Source organism: Rhinoraja longicauda, chromosome 8 (genome assembly GCF_053455715.1).
Source record: "Rhinoraja longicauda isolate Sanriku21f chromosome 8, sRhiLon1.1, whole genome shotgun sequence".
Lineage (NCBI taxonomy): Eukaryota > Metazoa > Chordata > Chondrichthyes > Rajiformes > Arhynchobatidae > Rhinoraja > Rhinoraja longicauda.
The window spans coordinates 67670912-67698746 of NC_135960.1; the positions used below are offsets into that span (position 1 = coordinate 67670912).

Here is a 27835-nt window from a genome sequence, read left to right on the forward strand (position 1 = left end):
TGCCAGAGCAGGTAGTTGAGACAGGTACTATCAAACCATTTAAGGAACATTTAGACAGGCACGTGGATGGGACAGGTTTAGAGGGATATGGGTCAAACACTGGCGGGTGGGTATGGTGCAGATGGGACATGTTGGTCGGTGTCCCATCTACACATGAAGGGCATGTTTCCGCTCTATGACTATGACTACTGCTGTGCCACTATGCCACAATGGCAAGACAGGTAGATAGAATAGAAAAGGGCCTGTCACACTTAGGGCGACTGCCGGCAACTAGGCTGTCGCGGAACGTTTGCCGGGATGTCGCGGGCATGATCGTGAGGAGTCTTCAATGGATCTCGGCGCGTCGCGGAAAAATTTACCTGCTAGAAATTTCTCGGCGACAGCTGGCTTGTCGCCAGGTATCGTAGCTTATTGCGGGCGCTGTCTGTCGCACGCTGTCCCCAGGTTTGCTAGGTTGTCACAGATGCATTTAGAAGCACGTAATATTAAATTAAGAAAAGGCATTTGAAGATACCAGAAGATAGTTTTGTTGAACCAATTTATTCACCGTCAGGACATTTGACAGGTAGATTGGAGGCGCCAGTTTGACGGTCAGGTAAGCGTGGGGATTTCGCGATGTTTTCGAAGACGGTGTAATCTCTTAGCCAGGTGCTAGTTTCACAAAAAAAGTAACTTTAGATTTAGATTTAGAGATACAGCGCGGAAACAGGCCCTTCGGCCCACCGAGTCCGCGCCGACCAGCGATCCCCGCACATTAACACTATCCTACACACACTAGGGACAATTTTTACATTTACCCAGTCAATTAACCTATACACCTGTACGTCTTTGGAGTGTGGGAGGAAGCCGAAGATCTCGGAGAAAACCCACGCAGGTGACGGGGAGAACGTACAAACTCCGTACAGACGGCGCCCGTAGTCAGGATCGAACCTGAGTCTCCGGCGCTGCATTCGCTGTAAGGCAGCAACTCTACCGCTGCGCCACCGTGGCGCCCGAACTTGTATCGACCTGACTCGGCATTGTCGTGGTCATCGTCGTAGGGTAAAAGAACATTTCGGCGATCTGCTACGACTTTGACAGTCGCCGGCAGTCGCCTTAAAAATCGCGTAACTGGGACAGGCCCTTAAAAGAAGGCATATGGTATGCTTGCTTTCATTGGTCGGTGCTTGAGTTTCAGAGTCTGGATGTCATGTACAAAACCTTGGTCAGCCCGCTGTGGCCCGTTCCAGTCGTACTATTACACGAAAGAGGTGGAGTCTTTGGAGAGGGTGCAGAAGTAGAACGCTGCCTGATTAGAGTGCATCAGCCACAGAGAGTGGTTGGGGTTAATGATTGGGGGTTTTTCTGGAGTATTCAAGGCTGAGGGAAGACGATGCAAGTGTGTAAAGCTATGAGGGTAGACAGTCGAACCTTTTTCAATGAATGAAAATATCAAAGTCTAGAAGGCACAGTTTCAAGGTGAGAGAAAGTTTAAAGGAAATATTTGCGGCAACGTTTTTCATAAAGAGAGTGGTGGGTGCCTGGAATGCACTGTCAAGTGTGTGGGTAGAACAAGATATAATAGAGGCATTTAAGAGACTTTTAGGTGGGCACGTGTGCAGATAATGGAGGGATAGAAGGGACAGACATAGAAGGATGAGAGGAGATCTTATCGAAACGTATAAGATTATTAAGGGGTTGGACACGTTAGAGGCAGGAAACATGTTCCCAATGTTGGGGGAGTCCAGAACAAGGGGCCACAGTTTAACAATAAGGGGTAGGCCATTTAGAACTGAGATGAGGAAAAACTTTTTCAGTCAGAGAGTTGTGAATCTGTGGAATTCTCTGCCTCAGAAGGCAGTGGGGGCCAATTCGCTGAATGCATTCAAGAGAGAGCTGGATAGAGCTCTTAAGGATAGCGGAGTCAGGGGGTATGGGGAGAAGGCAGGAACGGGGTACTGATTGAGAATGATCAGCCATGATCACAATGAATGGCGGTGCTGGCTCGAAGGGCCGAATGGCCTCCTCCTCCACCTATTGTCTATTGTCTATTGTCTATTGATATGGGTCACACACAGGCAGAGAAGATTTTATTAAGATAGGCACACAAAGCTGGAGCAACTCAGCAGGACAGGCAGCATCCCTGGAGAGAAGGAATGGGTGACGTTTCAGGTAACTTGGCTTTATGTTTGACACAGACATTATGGGCCGAAGGTCTGTTCCTATGCTGTGCCATTCTATTACCCATGTTCTACGCATCACAGATGGAGTCTTACAACAATTCACTGTTTTGTTTAAAGTTAATTGCAAAGATCATTGCAGTGACTACTAATGAATGGGCACCAATGAAAGTAACGTCCAAATTTCTTCCTGTAAACCTTCATTAGCGGATGGCAGAATTTCCCATCAGTTTCAGATAGCAATAACATAAATCGATTTAATTCCCCTTTCCCATTCCCACACTGACCTTTCTGTAATTAATTCCCCCTCCCATTTCCACACTGACCTTTCTGTCCTGGGCCTCCTCCATTGTCAGAGTGAGGCCCAACGCAAATTGGAGGAACAGCACCTCATATTTTGCTTGGGCACCCCAGTGTGTATGAATATTGACTTCTCTAACTTCAAGTAACCCTTGCATCCCCTCTCTCTCCATCCCTCCCCCACCCGAGTGCTACCAGCTTCAAAGTCGTCTTGTTGAGTCTCATTGTCCTTAACTCGATTTCACCTAGCCCGCAGCTAACAATGGCCTGTTTCCTTTATCATCGTTACTTTTTCACATATCTTCAATTCATTTGTTCTATATCTCTCTACATCACCGTCAAAATCTCTCGTTTCCCTCTCCCCTGACTCTCAGTCTGAAGAAGGGTCTCGACCCGAAACGTCACCCATTCCTTCTCTCCAGAGATGCTGCCTGTCCCACTGAGTTACCCCAGCATTTTGTGTCTGCCTTCACTGTGATTCCTTCCAACCACTTTGTCCTTTGCTTTGCACACACTATGTTCCCTGTAGAGGGCACTGCTTAAATCAAGTTAAACTGCAGATGGAAATGCTGCAAACTTTGCTGGCTTAGACTAGAATTGGAGTTTGGACGCATTGTTCCATTAGCAGCCGGACCCAACATGTGGACTATTATCCCTGCTGATTATCATCTCACTCTGTCTTAACTTCTCATTGACCCTGTGCTTGACCATTTTCGAAGTCCATCTTCGTTTCTTTTGACGTCCATTCCAACTTTCCCCGTTGTTTCGGGCACTTTACATGTTTTGTGCCTCCTGCAAATTACCACCATGATAATTATACGCACGTCCAAATCATTAATGTGTGTCAAAGACAGTAGCAATCTCGGTACAGGCCCCTTCAACAGATATCCTCGTCGTCCTTGATTTTCTGTCCGGTGAATAATTCTGGTATTCATGCTGACACGAGCCTTCACCTCTCGCCCTTCAGTTTTCCCAACGCTTGTCTTCGGGGGATTCCTTTCCTTCCTTCAATCAATCAATCCTCCCATCTGACAATTTAATGTCATGTAAAAACATAAACCAGTCGATAACATTGAATTTCAGGGGAGTTGCGTGGAATTTACAATGAGGGGAGACACAATGGCGCAGTTTGGAGAGCTGACACCCGGGTTTGATCCTGGCCTCGGCTGGGTGCTGTCTGTGTGAAGTTTACACGTTCCCCCTCCCTGCCCCGTGACCGCGCGGTTTCCTCCTGGTGCTCCGGTTTCCTCCCACATCCCCAAAGAGGTGCGGGTTTGCAGGTTAATTGGCCCTCTGTAAATGTCCCCAGCGTGGGTAAGTAATGATAGGACTAGTGTGAATGTGTGATCGATGTGGGCAGATAGGTGGCCGAGTTTCCATGCTCTACCTCTTTCTTCATCAATTATTGGAATCTTATCAATTAGGATGTAGTTAATTTAAGAAGTGCTGTTATCAATGTTATCAATGTTATCAATTAGGATGTAGTTAATTTAAGAAGTGCTGTTATCAATTTATCAATGTTATCAATGTTATCAATTAGGATGTAGTTAATTTAAGAAGTGCTGTTATCAATGTTATCAATGTTATCAATGTTATCAATTAGGATGTAGTTAATTTAAGAAGTGCTGTTATCAATGTTATCAATGTTATCAATGTTGTTAATGTTATCAATTAGAATGTAGTTAATTTAAGAAGTGCTGTTATCAATGTCATCAATGTTATCAATTAGGATGTAGTTAATTTAAGAAGTGCTGTTATCAATTTATCAATGTTATCAATGTTATCAATTAGGATGTAGTTAATTTAAGAAGTGCTGTTAAGAGATTTGATAGGTTTTTATGGACATGGACTTGCAACAGCTATCGATAAGCGAAGCTGTGGAAGATTTTCGGTTTGGAGGGGGCGTACCATGACCTCAGTGCGTTAACATCTCAGACTCTTCTTGGGTCTGCTTTCAATTTACCAATTTGGTCGAGTTGCGGGCGTGTCGTTGTTGGAGCTTGGAGATCGCCCAGCCCTTTCCTTCCTGGAGTCAGCTCATCGTCGGGGCTCCTGAGCTGGTAGTCACAGGTCTCACGGTCTCCCGTTCCACCAACTCCACCACCACCAGAACTTCGAGGTGCAAAGACGCAGCGCCGGGCGACAACTGGCTTCACTCTGACATGTCCAGCAAGTGAAAACTGAAGAGCGAATTCACTCTCCCGGCAGGAGCTGAGGGTAGGAGTTGGTTCAACAGACTGTAGGCTGCTTGCTGACTGTATTAGGTTGCTTTTTGTACTGCTATTCTTGCCAGCTGTACTGTTGTCAATGATCAATGTGCTAAATCATAATTGTTTATGGTTTATGTCATGAATACAAATGTAATTGCTTACATTTCCAATTGGAAATTCCATTTGTTGGAAGCGTTTGTGAATTGGGCTTATTTTAAACTTGTAGTTCAAGGTTTACCTTGAAAGTTCAAGGTTTCAAGTGTGTGCTTATTGGGTTACGAGGGTTGCTTTTCATACAAAGTTAATCACTAATAGAATTTGCAAATTTATAGAGACATGCATATATATATATGTATATGTATATGTATATGTATATGTATATGAATATGTATGTATATATATATATATATATGTTTAGCCATCTGAGACAGCGTTACTTAAACCTGCAACTGGAGTTTTGAATTAAGCTGCATTCAAATCGACGTTTGAAGGGTGGGGAGGGGTGTGTGGGAGGGGAGGGGGTCGTGGGCGGGGAGGGGTGTGTGGGAGGGGGTCGTAGGCGGGGAGGGGAGTGGGTCGTAGGCGGGGAGAGGGTCGTAGGTGGGGAGGGGATCGTAGGCGGGGAGGGGTGTGTGGAAGGGGGTCGTAGGCGGGGAGGGGAGGGGGTCGTAGGCGGGGCGGGGAGGGGGTCGAAGAAGGGGAGGGGGTCGTAGGTGGGGAGGGGTGTGTGGGAGGGGGTCGTAGGCAAGGAGGGGAGGGGGTCGTAGGTGGGGAGGGGAAGGGGGTCGTAGGTGGGAAGGGGGTCGTAGGTGGGGAGGGGGTCGTAGGCGGGGAGGGGAGGGGTGTGTGGTAGGGGGTCGTAGGCGGGGAGGAGAGGGGTGTGGGAGGGTGTCGTAGGAGGGGAGGTGGTCGTAGGCGGGGCGGAGAGGGGGTCGTAGGCGGGGAGGGGAGGGGGTCGTAGGCGGGGAGGGGAGGGGTCATAGGCGGGGAGGGTGTCGTAGGCGGTCTTGGGAGGAGAGGGGGTCGTGGGAGGGGAGGGGGTCGTAGACGGGGAGGGGGTCGTAGACTGGGAGGGGAGGGATGTATGGGAGGGGAGGGGTCTGTGGCCGGGGGTAATTGGGGCGGAGGATGAGAATGTTTGAAGGGTTTGTGCTGTGAGAGCGATGGGGGAATTAACAGCCTGTGTCCATACAGGCGAAGGTGGGACGGGGGCGAGTGTTGCTCAATGTGCTTGGACTTTGAACAAGTTTGGACTTGGAGCTGGCGCATTCCTGACAGACCCCTTAAACTGCCTATGTATTGTGTGCAGTCACAGATGCTCCGGGCTATTGCTGCCTGGGTCTGAACGCAAACTAGACTTCCACCAGCCTCCTTTACAAATACATTCCCTCTGTTATATTTCCTTGTGAGCTCGATGCACATTCCAGCCACATCATTTTTGCATTTGAAGTATTTTCTTGCCACGAGTTAAATTGTGATCAAGAATGAAAGCCGGCATTTTCACTCTAGTTTTCTCAAGGAGTAAAACCAAATGCGAGCTTTCAGACAGAAAGAAGGCTGTCGAAGAATAGATTAGATTGGGGGTTTTTTTTCAAATGCGTTGGCAAAGCTGCATGTTCTTAAACCTTTCAAACGTCGATTTGAAAGCAGCTTAATTCAAAACACCAGGTGCAGGTTTAAGTAACACTGTCTCAGATGGCTAAACAAATATATATATATGCATTTATTCACAAAATGCTGGAGTAACTCAGCAGGTCAGGCAGCATCGTGGGAGAGAAGGAATGGGTGACGTTTCGGGTCTCTAAAATTGCATGTCTCTAAAATTTGCAAATTCTATTAGTGATTAACTTTGTCTGAAAAGCAATCCTCGTTGACAACGCATTTGGGGGGGGGGGGGGAATCCCCAATCTAATCCATTCTTCGACAGCCTTGTGTCTGAAAGCTCGCATTTGTTTAGTCCTTACGCACAATGTTGCATTTTCGAGATTGATGCCAGATTTGAGATTCGTGCAAAGAAGACTCACGGAGGTCTGAGTTTCAGGGGTTCTTGGGCAGGCAAGGATTTTATTCATGGGAGCGCGGGGGGGAAGAGGGGTGATGTTATAGAGGTGCATAAGGCAATGAGAGGAACGGGTGGGGGTGAATGCACAGAGTCTTTTACCCAGAGCAAGGGGAATCAAGAACCGGTTTAAGAATCAGTCTGAAGAAGGGTCTCGACCCGAAACGTCGCCCATTCCTTCTCTCCCGAGATGCTGCCTGACCTGCTGAGTTACTCCAGCATTTTGTGAATAAATACCTTCGATTTGTACCAGCATCTGCAGTTATTTTCTTATAAGAATCGGTTTAAGATGAGAGAGGAAAAATTAATAGGAACTCGAGGGGCAGCTTTTTCACAATAGCAATAGAGGGGTGGGGAGTGGGGTGGGGAGAGGGGTGGGGGTGGAGAGAGGGGTGGGGTTGGGGGTGGGGAGAGGGGGTGGGAAGAGGGGTGGGGGGTGGAGAGAGGGGTGGGGTTTGGGGAGGGGGGTGGGGTGGGGAGAGGGGTGGGGGTGGAGAGAGGGGTGGGGTTTGGGGTGGGGAGGGGGGTGGGGAGGGGGGTGGAAGAGAGGGGTGGGGAGGGGGGTGGGGTGGGGTGGGGAGAGGGGTGGGGTGGGGGGTGGGGTTTGGGGTGGGGTGTGGGGTGGGGTGGGGAGGGGGTTGGGGAGAGGGGTGGGGGGTGGAGAGAGGGGTGGGGTTTGGGGAGAAGGGTGGGGAGAGGGGGTGGGGAGATGGGGTGGGGAGATGGGGTGGGGAGAGGGGGTGGGGAGAGGGGGTATGGAACGAACTGCCAGAGGAAGTACTAGAGGCAGGCTCTATAACACTATGTAAAAGACAGGCGCATGCATAGGAAAGGTTTAGAGGGAGATGGGCCAAACGCGACAAGGTGGAACTAGCGAAAGGAGTTCTGGAGGACTAGGTGGGAGCCTTCAGTGGAACAAGTGGGCGACTGAGAATTCTCTTTGAAATCCGGTATGAATTGGCGGATAGCGATGCCACGCTTTTTTGTTTGACGTAATGGCTCAAATTGATGGAGTTGACACGGGGAACAAATGGCTGGTAGATGAGAGAGAGCGTTGTTGGAGAAAGACCAGGAATGCAAATGATGATTCCAATGCCAAGTAGTGCTGGTTCAACCCCTTGAAGCAAGGAAGCAGGTCTGGGGTGGGTGGTAGTGAATGAGGAGGCTCATAAGGTTCTAGGAGCATCCTACTTAAGACTACACCCACCACTCAACCATGGCTGATCTATCTCCCCCTCCCAACCCCATTCTCCTGCCTTCTCCCCGTAACCTCTGACACCCGCACTAATCGAGAAAATGTATTGTTATCATACTACGAGTAAACTACGAGTTATCATACTACGAGTTATCCGAGTAATTCCCGGAATGGCGGGACTGTCATATGTTGAAAGATTGGAGCGACTAGGCTTGTGTACACTGGAATTTAGAAGGATGAGAGGGGATCTTATCGAAACGTATAAGATTATTAAGGGGTTGGACACGTTAGAGGCAGGAAACATGTTCCCAATGTTGGGGGAGTCCAGAACCAGGGGCCACAGTTTAAGAATAAGGGGTAGGCCATTTAGAACTGAGATGAGGAAAAACGTTTTCAGTCAGAGAGTTGTGAATCTGTGGAATTCTCTGCCTCAGAAGGCAGTGGAGGCCAATTCTCTGAATGCATTCAAGAGAGAGCTAGATAGAGCTCCAAGGATAGCGGAGTCAGGGGGTATGGGGGAGAAGGCAGGAACGGGGTACTGATTGAGAATGATCAGCCATGATCATATTGAATGGCCGAAGGGCCGAATGGCCTCCTCCTGCACCTATTGTCTATTGTCTAATCTGTTTAACAACAGAAGCTCCACTTTCATCACGTGAAACCGCCCAAGAGAATTGCTTTGGAAACTGGCAAGTAATCATTTCCATTTTTACCTGGAGAATATCACATCCAATGATACTTCAACCCCATGGGTCACCCTGACTCTGCACCATTGTAACTGGGCAGGGGAAGACATTAAATCAATGTTAGACACACAATGCTGGAGGAACTCAGCGGGACAACCCGAAACGTCACCCATGCGCTCCAAGGAATAGAAGAGTCCCAGCCAACTGAACCTCTCCCTACAGCTCAGAGCCTCTAGCCCTGGCAACTTCCTCGTAAAACTTCCCTGCACCATTTCCAGCTTGACAACTACTTTCCTCTTACACGCCGGGTCAAATGAATTTATTTGAACGGAGTGATTTAGAATGTGAGATGGCGTGATTGTGTTTTGGTTTGGATTTTCAAAGATGGCAGGGGCGAGGAAGTGGTTCATTCGTAATGGGCAGGGTGAGGGGGGTGGGTCTTAAGGGAACAAAATACTAGTCATAAGGCAAACTATAAAATGGGAAATAAGAAACACATTTTCTTAACACTATTGAGAAAAGAAAATCAAAAATCGAATGTGGTGAAATTTGTTTGAAGTTCATTTGAATGCATAAATCATCATTCTGAAGGGGCTTTTCATTCTACTCAGCAATTTTTGAGTTAATGAAAAAACATTTGGTATATAAAGAATAGGATTAAAACTACCCCACACCCCCTCAAGCCTGTACGTACTCAGAAATGTCCAGTGTACAATAGATTTTAATATGTAGGAAGGAACTGCAGATGCTGGTTTAAACCGAAGATAGACACAAGAAGCTGGAGTAACTCAGCGGGACAGGCAGCATCTCTGGAGAGAAGGAATGGATGACGTTTCAGATCGAGTCTGAAGAAGGGTCTCAACTCGAAACATCACCCATTCCTTCTCTCCAGAGATGCTGCCTGTCCCGCTGAGTTACTCCAGCTTTTTGTGTCTATCATAGATTTTAATATTCATGCTCTCTGGTAGAAAGATGTGGACTGGATTATTCAGAGCCTGAAGTGGGTCATTCAGCCTTTCAAACTCATTCCGTCCTTCAGTTTGATCACTGGTCAATATAATTTCCCCCACACAGCCTTGTGAATCTTAACTGATCTACCATCAACAACCTTTCACGGATTTTGATGGTCAGGCCAACACTTTCTGAAATCCATACCATGTTAAAACCCACTAATAGATTCACCCCTCAGCATTTTAAACTCGAGTGAATCGAATTTTACTTAAACTGTCTCATAATTCTGAACATTGTGATTCCCATCAGTATGCCTGTCTACGTGTCTCAAGTTGTCTCACTGTCTAGTCAAGAATATAAAACTTTTTTAAAAAATCAATATAAACTTTATTCATGTAAAAAATATGTACAATATTTTTTACGTGAATAAAGTTTATATTGATTTTTTTAAAAAGTTTTATATTATACAAGAACCGTGGAAAAAATTCTTCCGACATTCAACGAGGCTCTTCGTACATTCAATACTGTTTACCCAATTCACTTCATTTTACCCCACATCCTTGCCACTCGTGTGCCACCCCCCCCCCCCCCCCAGGGGTGATATCCCTTTCGCTTTATTTGAGGGGCATCCCCACCACATTCTGCCCCCCAATGTCCAGCAGTGGATGGTGGTCAATAGACAATAGGTGCAGGAGGAGGCCATTCGGCCCTTCCAGCCAGCACCGCCATTCAATGTGATCATGGCTGATCATTCACAATTCAGTACCCCGTTCCTGCCTTCTCCCCATACCCCCTGATTCCGCTATCCTTAAGAGCTCTATCTAGCTCTCTCTCTTGAATGCATTCAGAGAATTGGCCTCCACTGCCTTCTGAGTCAGAGAATTCCACAGATTCACAACTCTCTGACTGAAAAAGTTTTTCCTCATCTCAGTTCTAAATGGCCTACCCCTTATTCTTAAACTGTGGCCCCTTGTTTTGGACTCCCCCAACATTGGGAACATGTTTCCAGCCTCTAACGTGTCCAACCCCTTAATATTCTTATACGTTTCGATAAGATCTCCTCTCATCCTCCCCCACAGAGCCTTGGCGTTGGCTGCACCGAGCTTCAGTGCGTCCCTCAGCACGTACTCCTGCAGTCTGCAGCGGGCCAAGAATATAAAACCCCTTAAAACCTGGCAGCCCACTGCTGGTCAGGTAGCAGTTGTGTACGAAGAAACCCTGCTGTTGTCTCAGGCTAGCCTGTAGATCAATCCCCTAGGCGGATTGATCCACGCCTGACTTTTGTATTGCTGACCTGATCTGTGATCCATGCCTGGTTTTGGTAGTGTTACCTGTATTATGCTGCTGATTAAATTCGTTTCACTTTGTAACCATGAGGTGTACAATGCAGAGGTTTTCTCACCTGCTCTCTGCATAGTATTTGTAATAAAACGCTTATTTTGAAGTTAAACGATTTGTGGAGATCTACACTTCTTACAAACCATCTTTCATTAGTGTGGATGAACTCGCATCTCTAAGTGCTATAAGACAATAACTGCAGATGCTGGTACAAATCGAAGGTATTCACCTTCGAAGGTATTGTTTTTAAATGTGCTATACAAATAAAATTGACTTGACTTGACAAAATGCTGGAGTAACTCAGCAGGTCAGGCAGCATCTCAGGAGAGAAGGAATGGGTGACGTTTTGGGTCGAGACCCTTCTTCAGACTGCTCATCAACTCTAAGTGCTCATCAACTTGAAACATCAACTTTGATTTTCACTGCAGCATTTTCCATTCTTCCAGCGTCCATTGTATTTTGCTTCCATTGTTGTAGTTTTTTGTTAAATCTTTGCCCCCTCACCCCATTCTACTTTCTTTCATACACAGTGTATCTGGTTCTATTGTACAAGATACTGGAAATACACTGGAATTTAGAAGGATGAGAGGGGATCTTATCGAAACGTATAAGATTATTAAGGGGTTGGACACGTTAGAGGCAGGAAACATGTTCCCAGTGTTGGGGGAGTCCAGAACCAGGGGCCACAGTTTAAGAATAAGGGGTAGGCCATTTCGAACGGAGATGAGGAAAAACCTTTTCAGTCAGAGAGTTGTGAATCTGTGGAATTCACTGCCTCAGAAAGCAGTGGAGGCCAATTCTCTGCATGCATTCAAGAGAGAGCTAGATAGAGCTCTTAAGGATAGCGGAGTCAGGGGGTATGGGGAGAAGGCAGGAACGGGGTACTGATTGAGAATGATCAGCCATGATCACATTGAATGGCGGTGCTGGCTCGAAGGGCCGAATGGCCTCCCCCTGCACCTATTGTCTATTGTCTATTGTCTAAATCAATAGATGAATTTTGAACCTGTCTCAGTGCTCTGGTGCTGTGGCCATTGTGGGGACTGGGTTGTGTGAGAAACAGGACTGGCAGCTGTCCGGGGGTTTCAAACTTTCAAATGTGACCGAGAGGGAGGTAAGAGAGGTGGAGGGGTTGCATTTCTGATCAGGGAGAGTGAGAGGACATGCTGGAGGCGTTCTTCCACTCAGCCAATATTGACTAGGCCTTCCTTTGTGGAAAAGGCTTAGACGGGCAGAATCTATTGGTGTAACAGTAGAATCTAGAACAGTACAACCTACAATGTTTGTACCGAACATCACGTCAAGTTGAACTGATCTCATCTGCCGGGACATGATCCATATCCCTCTGTTCCCTGCACTTCCGTGTGCCTACCTAAAAGCCTCTTAAACACCTTGCCTCCAACACCACCCCAGGCAATGCGTTTCATACCCCCATATTTGTTCCAGTCACACGATGTTTCGGGACGATAAGGACTATCCACATACTGTTTTAAGAAATCCTCTTACACAAAGAGTCGTCTCTTTGTGTAAGAGGATTTCTTAAAACAGTATGTGGATAGTCCTTATTGTCCGGAAACGTCGTGTGACTGGAACAAAATATTTTGCTATTGGATGAAATCATAGAATTACTGAACTGTAGAATTGAACAGTAGAAAATGGCCTCTTTCAGACCACCTCGTCTACAGTGACTGTGAGGCTTGTGTACCTCAATTACATTGCCTGCATTACGTGTGTATCACTCCACAACTTTCCCATTAAAGTACCTGTCCACACACCTTTTAAGTATTTTAATTGTAACCATCTCCATAATCTCCATAATGGGCGTCACGGTGGCGCAGCGGTAGAGTTGCTGCCTTACAGCAAATGCAGCGCCGGAGACTCGGGTTCGATCCTGACTACGGGCGCCGTCTGTACGGAGTTTGTACGTTCTCCCCGTGACCTGCGTGGGTTTTCTCCGAGATCTTCGGTTTCCTCCCTCTCTCCAAAGACGTACAGGTATGTAGGTTAATTGACTGGGTAAATGTCAAAATTGTCGCTAGTGTGTGTAGGATAGTGTTAATGTGCGGGGATCGCTGGGCGGCGCGGACTCGGTGGGCCGAAGGGCCTGTTTCCGTGCTGTATCTCTAAATCTAAATCTAAATCTCCATTGGTAGCTTTGTCCTTATAGGCACCATCCTCAGTGTGGAAAAATGTATCTCTCAAAAATCTCCAAACTAACTCCCCTCTCACTTTAAATCTGTGCCCTCTAGTTCTCAACACACTGCTGATCTATATTTCTCCTAATGTCGTAAACTTCCATGAAGGTCATCCCTCAGCTTCACTGTGTTCCAGTGAAAATGCACCCAGTCTCCAAAGCCTCTGCTTATGACACAGCCCTGCTTTCCAGGCAACATCCTCTTGATCCTACACTCGGGGCGGTCACGGTGGCGCAGCGGTAGAGTTGCTGCCTTACAGCGAATGCAGCGCCGGAGACTCGGGTTCGATCCTGACTACTACGGGTGCCGTCTGTACGGAGTTTGTACGTTCTCCCCGTGACCTGCGTGGGTTTTCTCTGAGATCTTCGGTTTCCTCCCACACTCCAAAGACGTACAGGTTTGTAGGTTAATTGGCTGGGCAAATGTAAAAATTGTCCCTAGTGGGTGTAGGATAGTGTTAATGTGCGGGGATCGCTGGGCGGCGCGGATGCGGTGGGCCGAAGGGCCTGTTTCTGCACTGTATCTCTAAATATAAATCTAAAAAAAAATCTAAATCTCTCTCTCTTGCTTCCGTACCTTGCCTGTCATGCGGCAACGAGAACCATGCACAATGGTGGAATGTGTTGGAAGTGGAATTTCGGAGTGATATGGGCCAAATGCTGGCAGGTGGGACTAGTGTAGCTGGGACATGTTGGCCAGTGTGGGCACGTTGGGCCGAAGGGCACGTTTCCACACTGCATCACTCTTAAGGAACTGCAGATGCTGGTTTAAACTGAGGATAGACACAAAATGCTGGGGTAACTCAGCAGGTCAGGCAGCATCTCTGGAGAGAAGGAATGGGTGACGTTTCGGGTCGAGACCCTTCTTCAGAGTCAGGGAAGGGGAGACGCAGAGATAAGAAAGTGTAAGGTGTGAGTACGAGACATCAAAGGGGGTGGAGATCAAGGAAAATGTAGAATAAATCATTGTTGGAATGTTTTGTACATTAATTTTTTACTAAGTCCCTTTGGTGCCTGAGGGGATACATTCTCAATATGTTTCTCACCACCCTATCCATGTATTTATTCACAAAATGCTGGAGTAACTCAGCAGGTCAGGCTGCATCTCGGGAGAGAAGGAATGGGTGACGTTTCGGGTCGAGACCCTTCTTCAGACTGAAGAAGGGTCTCGACCCGAAACGTCACCCATTCCTTCTCTCCCAAGATGCTGCCTGACCGGCTGAGTTACTCCAGCATTTTGTGAATAAATACCTTCGATTTGTACCAGCATCTGCAGTTATTTCCTTTACCCTATCCATGTATGTAACCACGTTTAGCGAACCATTGGGTGGAACTCAAGGCCTCTGCCAGATTTTGACCTGCAATAGTTGATTTGCCACTGTTCCGCCCTCTGCATCCTTAGGCAACCTGCTTCGCTGTGCACAGCTCAAACAAATGTCATACTGTCTGTAAACCTACTAATCAAATCCCCCATTCTTGCTCTCTGTGGCCCAGTCCCATGGGCCTTGCATTGCAGATGACATTGACAGTGCTCGAGATACCGTCATTTGCTGGCGGTCTTTCCGCCCACCACCTGACTCGTTGTGCTGGCAATTAATTAGCTCTTGGAGCTCCTGCCCATTCTCATCCAACTAGTCCTGATGTTTCCTGGCTGAGAAGCCAATAGACCCTTTACATCAGCCAGTTACGGTGAATGTTGTACCTGTAAATATGCTGTGGTTCCTGGTGCTTAGAAGTTATTTATCTGTGGTTTTGATATCTTTGTAGCAAAATTCCAGTTGTCATCAGTGATGGGTAAGGATGTCCGTCCATGCAATAGCAGGTTCCAATCTCTGCTGGATGGACCAATGCCTAATCTGCTTTGTTGTCCCAGATATACTTAACAGACACAGATCAGCCACTGCCCTTGTTTTAAGTCATGTTGTTGCAAACTGCTACTGTATACCATTAGAATTTGTTCCACAAATGTCAATTTCTTGCCATTGAAAGTACAAGGCACCATTGATTGCATGAAGAATTCTTTCCTGTCCTACTTTAAATGTGCTATTAATCTTGAATTATGAGAATAATGCAAAATGGCGTCTACTGTACGATATGTGTAGGAAGGAATGTGTAGATGCTGGTTCAAACTGAAGTTTAGATTTAGATTTTTTTTAGATTTAGAGATACAGCATGGAAACAGGCCCTTCGGCCCACCGAGTCAATGCCGCCCAGCGATCCCCGCACATTACCACTATCCTACACACACTAGGGACAATTTTTACATTTACCCAGTCAATTAACCTACATACCTGTACATCTTTGGAGTGTGGGAGGAAACCGAAGATCTCGGTGAAAACCCACGCAGGTCACAGGGAGAACGTACAAACTCCGTACAGACGGCGCCCGTAGTCAGGATCGAACCCGGGTCTCCGGCGCTGCATTCGCTGTAAGGCAGCAACTCTACCTCTGCGCCACCGTGCCGCCCTTTAGACACAAAAAGCTGGAGTAAGGAATGGGTGACGTTTCGGGTCGAGACCCTTCTTCAGACTGGTTAGGGATAAGGGAAACGAGAGATGTAGACGATGGTGTGGAGAGATAAAGAACAATGAATGAAAGATATGCAAAAAAGTAACGATGATAAAGGGAACAGGCTAACAATGGCCTGTTTCATTTATCATCGTTACTTACAACATAACCAGTCTGAAGAAGGGTCTCGACCCAAAACTTCAGAGATGCTGCCTGTCCCGCTGAGTTACTCCAGCTTTTTGTGTCTACTGTACAATATTCCTAGTTGCAAACCACTTGTGCAAATATTCTGTCTCTCCTATGTTAGTTACAGGAGTTGAGGGGTAGATAGAGTGGAACCCTTTGTAGGAGTTGTAGAAAGAGTTAGTTTCCATTGCCACAGATGGACTGCATGGGGAAAAAAAGCTCCAGATAATGACAGCAGAGTGAAATATCTGGCAAATATGAATTAAAACATTTGAGATATCATTAAAATTAATGATAGTTGGTGGCATCCTCGTCGATGAACAATAGATGACTATGTTGAATTATTTACTGTTGTCCTGAATACAAACCTGAAGCAAGGCCAACCATTAGTTCCATATTTGCCCTTCCATGCTCACTTCTCAAAGCCTCTGTGGGAACAATATGTATGATTATAATCGTGCCAGAGTTGGTGGAGAAGAAATACTGACAGTTGTGGGCAGGGCGGAAATGTATAACATGCGGTATGTGTATTTCTTTGCAAGTGTATTCTGTGTAAGTGTCTCCTGGTTTTATGCAAGGTTGATATTTGTGGCGCTCCGAGTTTAATGATGGGTTGGGATAAGTGGAAGACAGGATGTGCGTGGTCAGCATTTGTCAGAGTGAATTAATCTTCTGTAGTTTATTTAGATACCGGTAGCATAGGTGGTGAGAACAGGTATTGAGGTGGGTTATTCTGGAACGCCAGAACTAACTGTTGATATTTCCCGAGAATCCTAACTCAACGGATTCATTCCCTAAGGTTTGCACTACAATTGACTGGTGTTGTTCTTGGGGGTGACCACTAGGTGATGTTGCTACCATTCAGACACATCTTCAGTGAAACCAGTGAAGAGAGGTCCCCACTTAATAGCCCCAATGATATATTTGCATCTACACGATCATTTTTCCAATGAGCTTGTTAACATGTAAGGGAGCTGATTGCTGCATATGGAGTTAATTGTTGTCCTTAGCACAAGTTGGTAGAATCAGTTTAGATACTACTTTGGCTGTGAGCTTGGTTTTCTAGGTTGAATGCTTATCCTGGTGTTACGGCACAAGTACTTTGTATTTTAATTGTCATTGAAGGAGTCTGAATGAAGCTCAGTAAAATAATTCTTTGCCTAGGCCCTTCCTTCTGCCACACTTGGACCGAATCAACAGTTGAATGTTGAGACGTGTTGACAAAGGGCTTTAGGAACACAAGCTCTGAAATGTTGTCATTCCTCTCCAGTCTTCCACCATTTCCTTTTAGCCTTCCCGACACATATTTACTTAATTGATAGATGCAAGGGAAAGTTAAAGTCTGCCTAATATTATTCAAGTTGCTGCTGCAGATGGAGAACCTTTGCCTTGATTTTCTGTTCATATTTTTCGGTGTTTTTTGTGCAAAAATCACATTTTTGATTATCAAAGATAATCGGGTCATTATTTGGTTTGGATTATTGAAGTGGGGGAGGGGAGTTGAAGTGGAGAGTGAAACTGTAATTTAACTAAATGCGGCACGGTGGCGCAGCGGTAGAGATGCTGCCCTGCAGCGAATGCAGCGCCGGAGACCCGGGTTCGATCCCGTCTACGGGTGCCATCTGTACGGAGTTTGTACACTGTTCCCGTGACCTGCTTATGTTTTCTCTTCGGTTTCCTCACACGCTCCAAGGACGTACAGGTATGTAGGTTAATTGGCTTGGTAAATGTAAAAATTATCCCTAGTGGGCGTAGGATAGTGTTAATGTGCGGGGATCGCTGGTCATAGAAACATAGAAAATAGGTGCAGGAGGAGGCCAGTTGGCCCTTCGAGCCAGCACCGCCATTCATTGTGATCATGGCTGATCATCCACAATCAGTAACCCGTGCCTGCCTTCTCCCCATATCCCTCGATTCACCAGCCCCTGGAGCTCTATCTAACTCTCTTATAAATTAATCCAGTGAATTAGCCTCCACTGCCCTCTGTGGCAGAGAATTCCACAAATTCACAACTCTCTGGGTGAAAAAGGTTTCTTCTCACCTCAGTTTTAAATGGCCTCCCCTTTATTCTGAGTGTGGCCTTGGTTCTGGACTCACCGAACATTGGGAACACTTTTCCTGCTTCTAGCTTGTCCAGTCCTTTTATAATTTTATACATCTCCACAAGATCCCCTCTCATCCTTCTAAACAGTGGTTGGCCCGGACCCGGTGGGCCGAAAGGGCCTGTTTCCGCGCTGTATCTCTAAACTAAACTAAACTATATCATAACAATGCCACTGAGGCTACTCGGCAAATTTCTTGAAAGATAAATTGGATCATGGAAGTTAATGTTTCTGGTTTAGTATAGTGGAATTCTATTCTCAGCCATATTGGGATTGGCTTCACATTCACAATTAGCAGGAGGTAATTGTTTCTGAAGTTGTTCGTGGCGTAGCCTGTAGTTAATTGCTCTGAGTTCAAGCACATGCCCTTTACAGCGTTGAGGGTCATTTCCTGTGACTTCTTTGAAGTCTGCCATTAAAAGGGAGGCCACAGCTGGGGAATACTGCCAGAATTCCAGTTTATAATTGACGAAAGGTGGGAATCTTGGTTCGGATTATAACAAATAATTTAAATTTAACTACGACAGCCCCGCTCACCCCCTCCATGACACACTATTTAACCTGAGGATCACCTTCAGCAACAGACTGGTTCCACCAAGATGCAGCACAGAACGCCACAGTTAGACCGCACCTCGAGTACTGTGTGCAGTTTTGGTCTCCAAATTTGAGGAAGGATATTCTTGCTATTGAGGGCATGCAGCGTAGGTTTACTAGATTAATTCCCGGAATGGCGGGACTGTCGAATGTTGAAAGATTAGAGCAACTAGGCTTGTATACACTGGAATTTAGAAGGATGAGAGGGGATCTTATCGAAACGTATAAGATTATTAAGGGGTTGGACACGTTAAAGGCAGGAAACATGTTCCCAATGTTGGGGGAGTCCAGAACCAGGGGCCACAGTTTAAGAATAAGGGGTAGGCCATTTAGAACGGAGATGAGGAAAAACGTTTTCAGTCAGAGAGTTGTAAATCTGTGGAATTCACTGCCTCAGAAGGTAGTGGAGGCCAATTCTCTGAATACATTCAAGAGAGAGCTAGATAGAGCTCTTAAGGATAACGGAGTCAGGGGGTATGGGGGAGAAGGCAGGAACGGGTACTGATTGAGAATGATCAGCCATGATCACAGTGAATGGCGGTGCTGGCTCGAAGGGCCGAATGGCCTCCTCCTGCACCTATTGTCTATTGTCTATTGACTATAAGAGGAGATAAGACTTTTCTTTGCCTTCCATCACAGTGAGGGTGTGCCTGGAGCAATCACTGTGATGGTTGTTTGTGTTAAACTGTAATTGTGTGTCTTGTGTTCTTTATTGTTTTCTGCCGGACCCTGACGTGAGAGGACGCTGGCGCTATTTGTTCGCCGCTTCTCCGTCAGGACAAATCTTTTGTTCTTTTGTTTGTTTTTATGTTTTGACTGTTTTTGTAAAGCGTCTTTGAGTATTTTGAAAAGCGCTATATAAAATAAATGTTTATTATTATTATTATTATTATTATTATTATAAAGCCTTTCACTGTATCTTGGTACACAATATATTGAGAATAATAAACCGATACCAAATGCTACACCCTTTAACCTGAGAAAAGCATCTCATTAATTTATAGTATAAGAAAAGAACTGCAGATGCTGGTACAAATCAAAGGTATTTATTCACAAAATGCTGGAGTAACTCAGCAGGTCAGGCAGCATCTCAGGAGAGAAGGAATGGGGGACGTTTCGGGTCGAGACCCTTCTTCAGACTGATGTCAGGGGGCGGGACAAAGGAAGGATATAAATGGAGACAGGAAGATGGAGGGAGATCTGGGAAGGAGGAGGGGAAGAGAGGGACAGAGGAACTATCTAAAGTTGGAGAAGTCAATGTTCATACCACTGGGCTGCAAGCTGCCCAAGCGAAATATGAGGTGCTGTTCCTCCAATTTCCGGTGGGCCTCACTGGAGGAGGCCCATGACAGAAAGGTCAGACTAGGAGTGGGAGGGGGCGTTGAAGTGCTCAGCCACCGGGAGATCAGGTTAAGTTATATTACTATATTAATTTATAGTAACTTCAGCTTCATAGTAGTGGTTTAGTTTATTGTCACGTGTACCGAGGTACAATGAAAAGCTTTTGTTGCGTGCTAACCAGTCAGCAGAAAGACAATACATGATTACAATCGAGCCATTCACAGTGTACAGAAGGGGGAGGGGAAGAGAGGGACAGAGGAACTATTTAAAGTTGGAGAGGTCAATGTTCATACCGCTGGGCTGCAAGCTGACCAAGCGAAATATGAGGTGCTGTTCCTCCAATTTCCGGTGGGCCTCACTATGGCACTGGAGGAGGCCCATGACAGAAAGGTCAAACTGGGAGGGGGAGTTGAAGTGCTCAGCCACCGGGAGATCAGGTTAATTTATATTACTATATTAATTTATGGTAACTTCAGCTTCATAGTAGTGGTTTAGTTTATTGTCACGTGGTACAGTGAGAAGCTATTGTTGTGTGCTAACCAGTCAGCGGAAAGACAATGCATGATTACAATCGAGCCATTCGCAGTGTACAGATACATGATAAGGGAATAACGTTTAATGCAAGGCAAAGCCAGCAAAGTCTGACCAAGAATAGTCTGAGGGTCACCAATGAGGTTGATAGTAGTTCAGGACTGCTCTCTGGTTGTGGTAGGATGTGGTAGAATCACAGCATCTTCTCTATCTTTAAGAACCTTAGGTTCATTAAGAACGAGTGACAAAATAACTGCCCATTCGGACAAGGATCCCAGTACAAAATTGCAAAAGGCATGTTATGTCTGAAAAATTCATTAGACGGTCTGAGGAAATGGCCATGCCCAAACAAAAGATGTTTTTATAATCGGAAGGAAGCGTGGGTGGTTTATTGATAAAAGTATGGTAAATTATTTAAGGAAATGCCACCGCAGGAATAGGAAGTTGGCCCCAGAAAACAAGAGAGTAGATTTCCTCTTCGATTGCTGGTCGGTAATCTGGTGGGCGAGATAGCACACCTTTGAGAGAACATGCGTTTAAATTCCAGTGGGCTTTCACAAAGGTCAGGCGATGGGCAAGGAAGAACATTTCCAATAGTATATTCATTGTGCATGTGGTTAAGTTAGGGAGAGCGCAGAATATATTTGCATGAATGTTACTGGGATTGGAGAGCTTGAGTGATGAGAAGAAACTGGAGAACTGGGGCTGAGTTTCCCTGGATCGAAGGAGGCCAAGGGATGACCTGGGAGAAATTGTGGAATTATGAGGGGCACAGATAAGGTGGGGGGACACACAGTATCTTCCCCAGGGTGGGGTAGAAAAGGGAGGGGAATTCTAGATTCAGAGGTTTAAGGTGCCAAGGGAAAGGATTGAAAGGGACCCAGGCGGCAGACAGAGTTGTGGGTATATGAAGCAAGCTGCCAGTAGAAATGGTACAAATACAATGTTTAATAAGCATTTGGACAGGGACATGGGAAGGAAAGGTCGGGCGGGATATGGGCCACATGCATGCAAACGGGACATCATGGTCAGCATGGACAAGTTGGTAGAAGAGGCAGTTTTGAAAAAAGGGGGAATGTTGTTACAAAACTCTTAAGGGGTTGGACAGGCTAGATGCAGGAAGATTGTTCCCGATGTTGGGGAAGTCCAGAACATGGGGTCACAGTTTAAGGATAAGGGGGAAGTCTTTTAGGACCGAGATGAGAATGTTTTTTTTCACACAGAGAGTGGTGAATCTGTGGAACTACAGAAGGTAGTTGAGGCCAGTTCATTGGCTATATTTAAGAGGGAGTTAGATGTGGCCCTTGTGGCTAAAGGGATCAGGGGGTATGGAGAGAAGGCAGGTACAGGATACTGAGTTCGATGATCAGCCATGATCACATTGAATGGCTGTGGAGGCTCGAAGGGCCGAATGGCCTCCTCCTGCACCTATTTTCTATGTTTCTATGTTTCTATGTTGTGACATATGCTAATATAATTTATGCGAATGTTGGGAACGTCTTAATAAAGTCCACGCCTGTGCATGCGCATTCGCACCGAAGTCCTTCTTCGTGAAATCGTGTCTCCAAACAGAAGGAATAGGGGACGTTTGGGGCCTGGCTCGATGAATTTTATGTCAATCTTCGGTTTAAACCAGCATCTGCAGTTCCTTTCTACACAAAAAAAAAAGGATATTGTTTAAGGAAAGAAATAACCTGTCTGGTTATTTTGATCAAGTTCTGGACTCCGTTATAATTTCTGAATGCCCATTGAGGATGACTGAATGGGGACTTCCCTGTCCCATATTGTTTGACTTCTGCATTTCTCCACTGAGGCTCACAGCAGTTCGTGGATCGCATGATTGTACGTTTGTTTTTTGTTCAATTGAATTGGTTCTTTGCGCATTGATAGATTTATCTGATTTGAGTGCATTTTTATTTTTTGCTGACCTGCGTTCATTTTCATTTCAGGTCACAAGCCCAGCATTTGTTTCCAAAATGACCAAACTACGTGTCATGCCTTTACTGGCACTCTTCAGCCTAATTTGTTTCATTCGAGCGCAACAGGGTAAGAATTATGGAGATCCTGCAGGGTCTTTTGAGGCAGGTTTATTCTCTTAACATTGATGTGTGTTGACTTGAAACGAAACATTCGGCCAACATATAACTAATATTTTATTTACAGAGACTCTGAGGTAAGTGTTACTTTTGAAAACTATCTGTGATGGACACTATTACTGCAAGGAAATAGCATAATTATATTGAAGTGCAAACTAAGGTTATGCTTAACTGATATTTGATGACATTGTTTTCATCTTCACTATTGAAATGATTTAATGTGATTAAGTTGGTGGATCAGGATTGGAATGCAATTGAAGGATGCCTTGGGATGAATTGTTATCCTTTCCCTTACTGTTTAAAGTCTCATCACCCCAGGGATGAATCAAGCAGATGACTTTGACCATTCCTATAGAGACGATCGGTCAGAGGAGTCAATGCTGGATCGGACTCCATTGCAAAATGGCTGCTTTTAGGGCGATTGATGGGGGTCTGGCAGCAGAGTTCGCATCTCCCCTCTCAGCATGTTTTGCGACCGATCACGCCTGGGACTGGAGAAGCTAGAGTTTGAGCTGGTTAACTAAATGAGCTCAATACTCATCCCCATTGATGGTGCTGAATGAACACCATGTGCAGACGGTCATACCAGCACTTTGTGCCCAGCCTGCGAAATGTATTCCGTTGAAGTCAATGAGCTGCACTTTAGAAGTAGAACACAAAATTCTGATCCTAGTGTGGGACATCTTTAGTGCCAAAGATGAAGGACGACATTTTAGCCAGGCATTTCCAAAAGGCCTTTTTTTTAAACGATAAAGTTGCAATTATTTCATCTGTCATTGCATCTCAAGGGTTTAAAGGCGTGAGACATTAAGGTTTTAAAGGAATCTTCTACGAAGGCAAAGGAATCCATGCAATGATGTAAACCCTCCTCCCCTGCCTCCTCTCTTAATTGGGAGTTGTGGAAGGGAAGGGGGGTGAGGGATCAAGGGCCTAAGAACTAGAAGAAAGTGAAACGAGCACAAAAAGAAAAAGAGGTCACAAAAGAAAACACCAAACGTATAAATAGTAATATCATTCTGTAAGAGTGCAGAAAATGATTTTCAGTGTTTTAAAAAAGAAAATGGCAAAAACGTTTAAGATAGTGCTAAACAGCTTTTCTTTCTTAAAGATGACAGAACAATTGCTGCTGACATAGTCTTTCTAGTGGATGCCTCTTGGAGCATGGGCCAGGACAATTTCCAATATGTACGGGAGTTTCTGTTCAGGGTTATAAAGGCTTTTGCTATTGGAGAGAACAGATTTCGTTTTGGCCTGGTGCAGTACATGGAAAAGACCCGAGCCGAGTTCCATTTAAACACTTATTTTGCGAAGCAGGACATCCTATTCCACATATGGAACATGTCTTATCAGGGGGGTGGCACCAAAACCGGACTAGCTCTAGAGTATCTAATCAAGGAACAGCTCACTAAAGCCAACGGGAGTAGAGCCGAACAAGGAGTGCCGCAGATTGTGATAGTGCTGACAGACGGCCGCTCTCAGGATGACGTGGTCCCTGCGTCTGCCTCCCTTAAGTCAGCCAATGTCATAATGTTTGCCATTGGAGTCCAGCGGGCAGTTGAATGGGAGCTAAAGGAGATTGCGAGTGCACCTTATGAGAGGTTTGTTTACCGCCTCGATGACTTTGCTGCCCTCGAGGGCATTGTAAACGACCTAGTGGCGGGTGTGCACATGGCGGCAGCACAACTATTATCCGATGGGATAATAAAAGATACCTCAGGTAAAGAGCCGGCTGGAAACTCTGCTCCTTTGCTTACTCTGCTCAAGCTAATCTGTTTTAAAACGGCGAGGCGGGGGGAAAGCACATGCCAACGCTCCCTGATGGCTCAGTTGTCGAGGGCACGTTTCGTCGACAGGCTGAGCCATGCAGACCAGAGTGGTCCCAGATTCGACCCGCTGGTCTGTGCTGAGTTTGCTGATCTCGACCAGGGAGGCAGAAAGGGGTGCAGCAAATTAGCCTCAGCACCCTGGGCAAGGGAGGGGTTGGAAAAATCAGCGAGGGATCCCGCTCCTGATTGCTAACTCCTGACTCCTGGTGAAAAATGCCCAAGGGCGCGTGGATGGCAAGTCCTTACGTGGATCAGTGGCCTGCCAACATCTGAGGACTGGACCTGTGGACGAAGGTAGCTACCTGGGCATGGCACTGGAGGATTGCCATCAATCTCAGAGGAGTCAACGCCTTCAGGAAGGGATGGGAGAGTGATTGGAGGGGAAAACAATATTGGGATTTCGATCGTCAGGTGAATTTGGCTCTTAAATTACTGAGCAAAGAGCAGACGTACTCTAGAATTAATGTTCTACTAACAATCACTGCCCCTCGTCACTGTATGTGGTTTTAATTAAACACCCATTTATGCATTTTTACCAGAGGCATGCTACAAATTAATAACCTATCACGACTAAAATTCACTGCCAATGTCAGAAATATATGTTTGAGAAATATATCTGCATTCTCAACTAGAGTCTTAGTGAAGGTTTCTGGCAGAAGTATATACAATGGATGAGTAGAGTTTTGGCTGAGTGAGTTTTGTGACAAATGTGTACTTAAAATTAAGCTGATGCAGTGGCTTCAGATCACTTAATCTCAGCTAGCGATTTCAACATTTATATTGGAAAGGGTTTGAGAGGCACAAATGTTTGAAATAATCTCCCAGCTAGGATTAGAAAGATTTGTTTTTTTGAAAATAGCATTACTTTAAATAAAGACAGACACAAAAGACTGGAGTAAGTTCGTAAGTGATAGGAGCAGAATTAGGCCATTCGGCCCATCAAGTCGACTCTGCCATTCAATCATGGCTGATCTATCTCTCCCTTTCAACCACATTCTCCTGCCTTCTCCACATAACCCCTGACACCCGTACTAATCAAGAATCTATCTATCTCTGCCTTAAAAATAGCACCAGATATTTTGACTTGGTCTCCACAGCCCTCCGTGGCAACGAATTCCACAGATTCACCACCCTCTGACTAAAGAAATTCCTCCGCTTCTCTTTCCTTAAGGAACGTACTTTAATGCTGAGGCTATGACCTCTGGTCCTAGACTCTCCCACTGGTGGAAACATCCTCTCCACATCCACTCTATCCAGGCCTTTCACTAATCGCTAAGTTTCAATGAGGTCCCCCCCTCATCCTTCTAAACTCCAGCGAGTACAGGCCCAGTGCCGACAAACGCTCATCAAATGTTAGTTATCCCACTCATTCCTGATATCATTCTCATAACTCAGTGGGTCAGGCAGCATCTCTGGAGAAAAAGAATAGGTGACGTTTCAGGTCGAGACCCTTCTTCAGACCTGAAACATCATGTATTCCTTTTCTACAGAGATGCTGCCTGACACGCTGAGTTACTCCAGCCTTTAGTGTCTGTCTTCGGTTTAAACCTGCATCTGTAGTTTCCCCGTACACATTAATTTAAGTAAAATTGGATTGCATAAAGGTAAATTTGAGGAACAAGAGCCTCAATGAAGTTCAATGAATTGAGTTCTAAATTCCTACGTTTTTGTTTATTTGTTATATTGTGCTTTAATTTGTCAATCCTGGAGAGCTTTTATCTTTAGATATCAACTCAAGTTAGTGGGAAACCTGAATGGAGATCAGTTGCTATCAGAGAGGGATAGGGACGTTTGTACAGCAGATATTTCCCTCGCCTCACTGCGTCATCCCTGACCTTGGAGGTTGTCTGTGTGGAGTTTGCATGTTCTCCACGTGACCGCGTGGGTTTTCTTCGGGCGTTCCAGCTTCCTCCCACATCCCAAAGATGTGTGGAACTGTAGGTTAATTGACCCTCTGTAAATTGCCCCCCAGTGTGCAGGGAGTGGATGCAAAAGTGCGATAACATCAAACAAGTGTGAACGGGTGATCGATGGTGAGCATGGACTTGGTGGGCTGAAGGGCCTGTTTCCCTGCTGCATCTCTAAATTAAACTAAATTAAAAAAGGGACTTAGGAAAATTGACACCTGGGCTTCCTTCCATTTTTTGGTCCTGCCTTAAATATATTCATGCTTTTTTTAACCAAAGAAAATAGGTTTTATTTCAGGCAGGCCATAGACAGTTGCCAGAGACATCAATATTTCTAACTGCAACAGAAGTGCATATGTTTATTCTTATGTGTGTGCTCATGCTTATACACTGGATGCACCCAAGTCTTAAGGTGTTAGAATAAATCTATTGGCCAAGTTGGTGATGCTCTGATTTGGGGATGCACATTTAAGGTTGCATTTGAAATGGCTTCAGGTACCTCGATCCTGCTGACACGTAGACAGTCCCAATTGCTTCCTTCATTCTCTGACAAATGAAGGAAGCAATAACAAGGCACTCTTCCAGTCTCATTGGTGAAGGGTTGATTGAACGTTATCTCCCGGGACATGGTGAGAAGCCGGGGTTGAGAATATGCAGGGAACGTGCTGAGGGAAACCTAAATGATCACAATTAAATGAACACGGAATTTATTGAAAACATACGACAAAGGGCGAAGAATGAAATTTAGTCCTCAAATAATAATATAATTTCAGAAACCTTGTTGTGAAAAAAAAATGGGTGAAACATAAAGAAGTTTGGAGCCAGTTGGAGCCAGTCAGAAAATCCGTTTGTCTTCTCAGTGCTTGACTATCTGTTCATTTGTGTTGCTATTAACATCCAAGAGCTTTGCTTCCACCACCATTAAGCTGTGTGCACACGATGTACTTTTACACAACTGCTTGTATGGTAAGAAAGGCTGTGTCACCATGCACAATGTAATCACAAATAAATGGTTTTAGCTTATTCTGCATTCTTTGATTTAAAAACAAAATTGAATATCTGGCGATGTGAAATAGTCCAGAGTGTTGTTATGCTTGCATTCAGTGAAAGAAGATGGGTGTTGGACCAAGACCTGGGTTCGGTTTTATTGTGTTTTGGATCACAGCCCTGTGGTGTCATGCCACTTCTCAGTGGAGTAGAGAGGGAACACGGAGGGGAAAGATCAACCTTCAGTCAACCGTGGCAGCATAGAGTCACAGAGTGATACAGCCTGGAAACAGGCCCTTCGGCCCAACTTGCACACACCGGCCAACATGCCCCCCCCCCCCGCACTAGTCCCATCTGCCCGCTTTTGGTTCATATCCCCCCCAACCTGTCCTATTCGTGTAGCTGTCTAGCTGTTTCTTAAATGTTGGGATAGTCGATAGCAATTCAATCCAGCTGTAATTGAAATCTTCTAAAAATGAAGTAGGTTAAATGTGTGTTGTAAGAGCCATCACTTTGAATTTGCAAAGTCAGAGACTAGATTCCCAATGAAGGGCGATGTTTTGCTATTGTGCGTTCCTTCCGTGTGAAATTCCTATTGCTGACAGACCATTCAGTTCATTGGATGGTTTTCACTGATGTTCTGTAATAAACAGACATGAATTGCT

At 45.6% G+C, this 27835-nt stretch overlaps 1 protein-coding gene across 1 annotated transcript in view; it reads left to right on the forward strand.

Annotated features, from left to right (window-relative positions):
• Nucleotides 1–4538: 4538 nt before the first annotated feature.
• Nucleotides 4539–27835, forward strand: part of LOC144596371 (collagen alpha-3(VI) chain-like) — a 168660-nt gene continuing 145363 nt past the window's right edge. Inside the window, exons 1-3 of the mRNA XM_078404627.1 lie at nucleotides 4539–4676; nucleotides 22304–22400; nucleotides 23559–24167. Coding sequence (XP_078260753.1) covers nucleotides 22331–22400; nucleotides 23559–24167 — 679 coding nt within the window. The 5' untranslated portion in view covers nucleotides 4539–4676; nucleotides 22304–22330. The remainder of the gene's footprint in view (nucleotides 4677–22303; nucleotides 22401–23558; nucleotides 24168–27835) is intronic.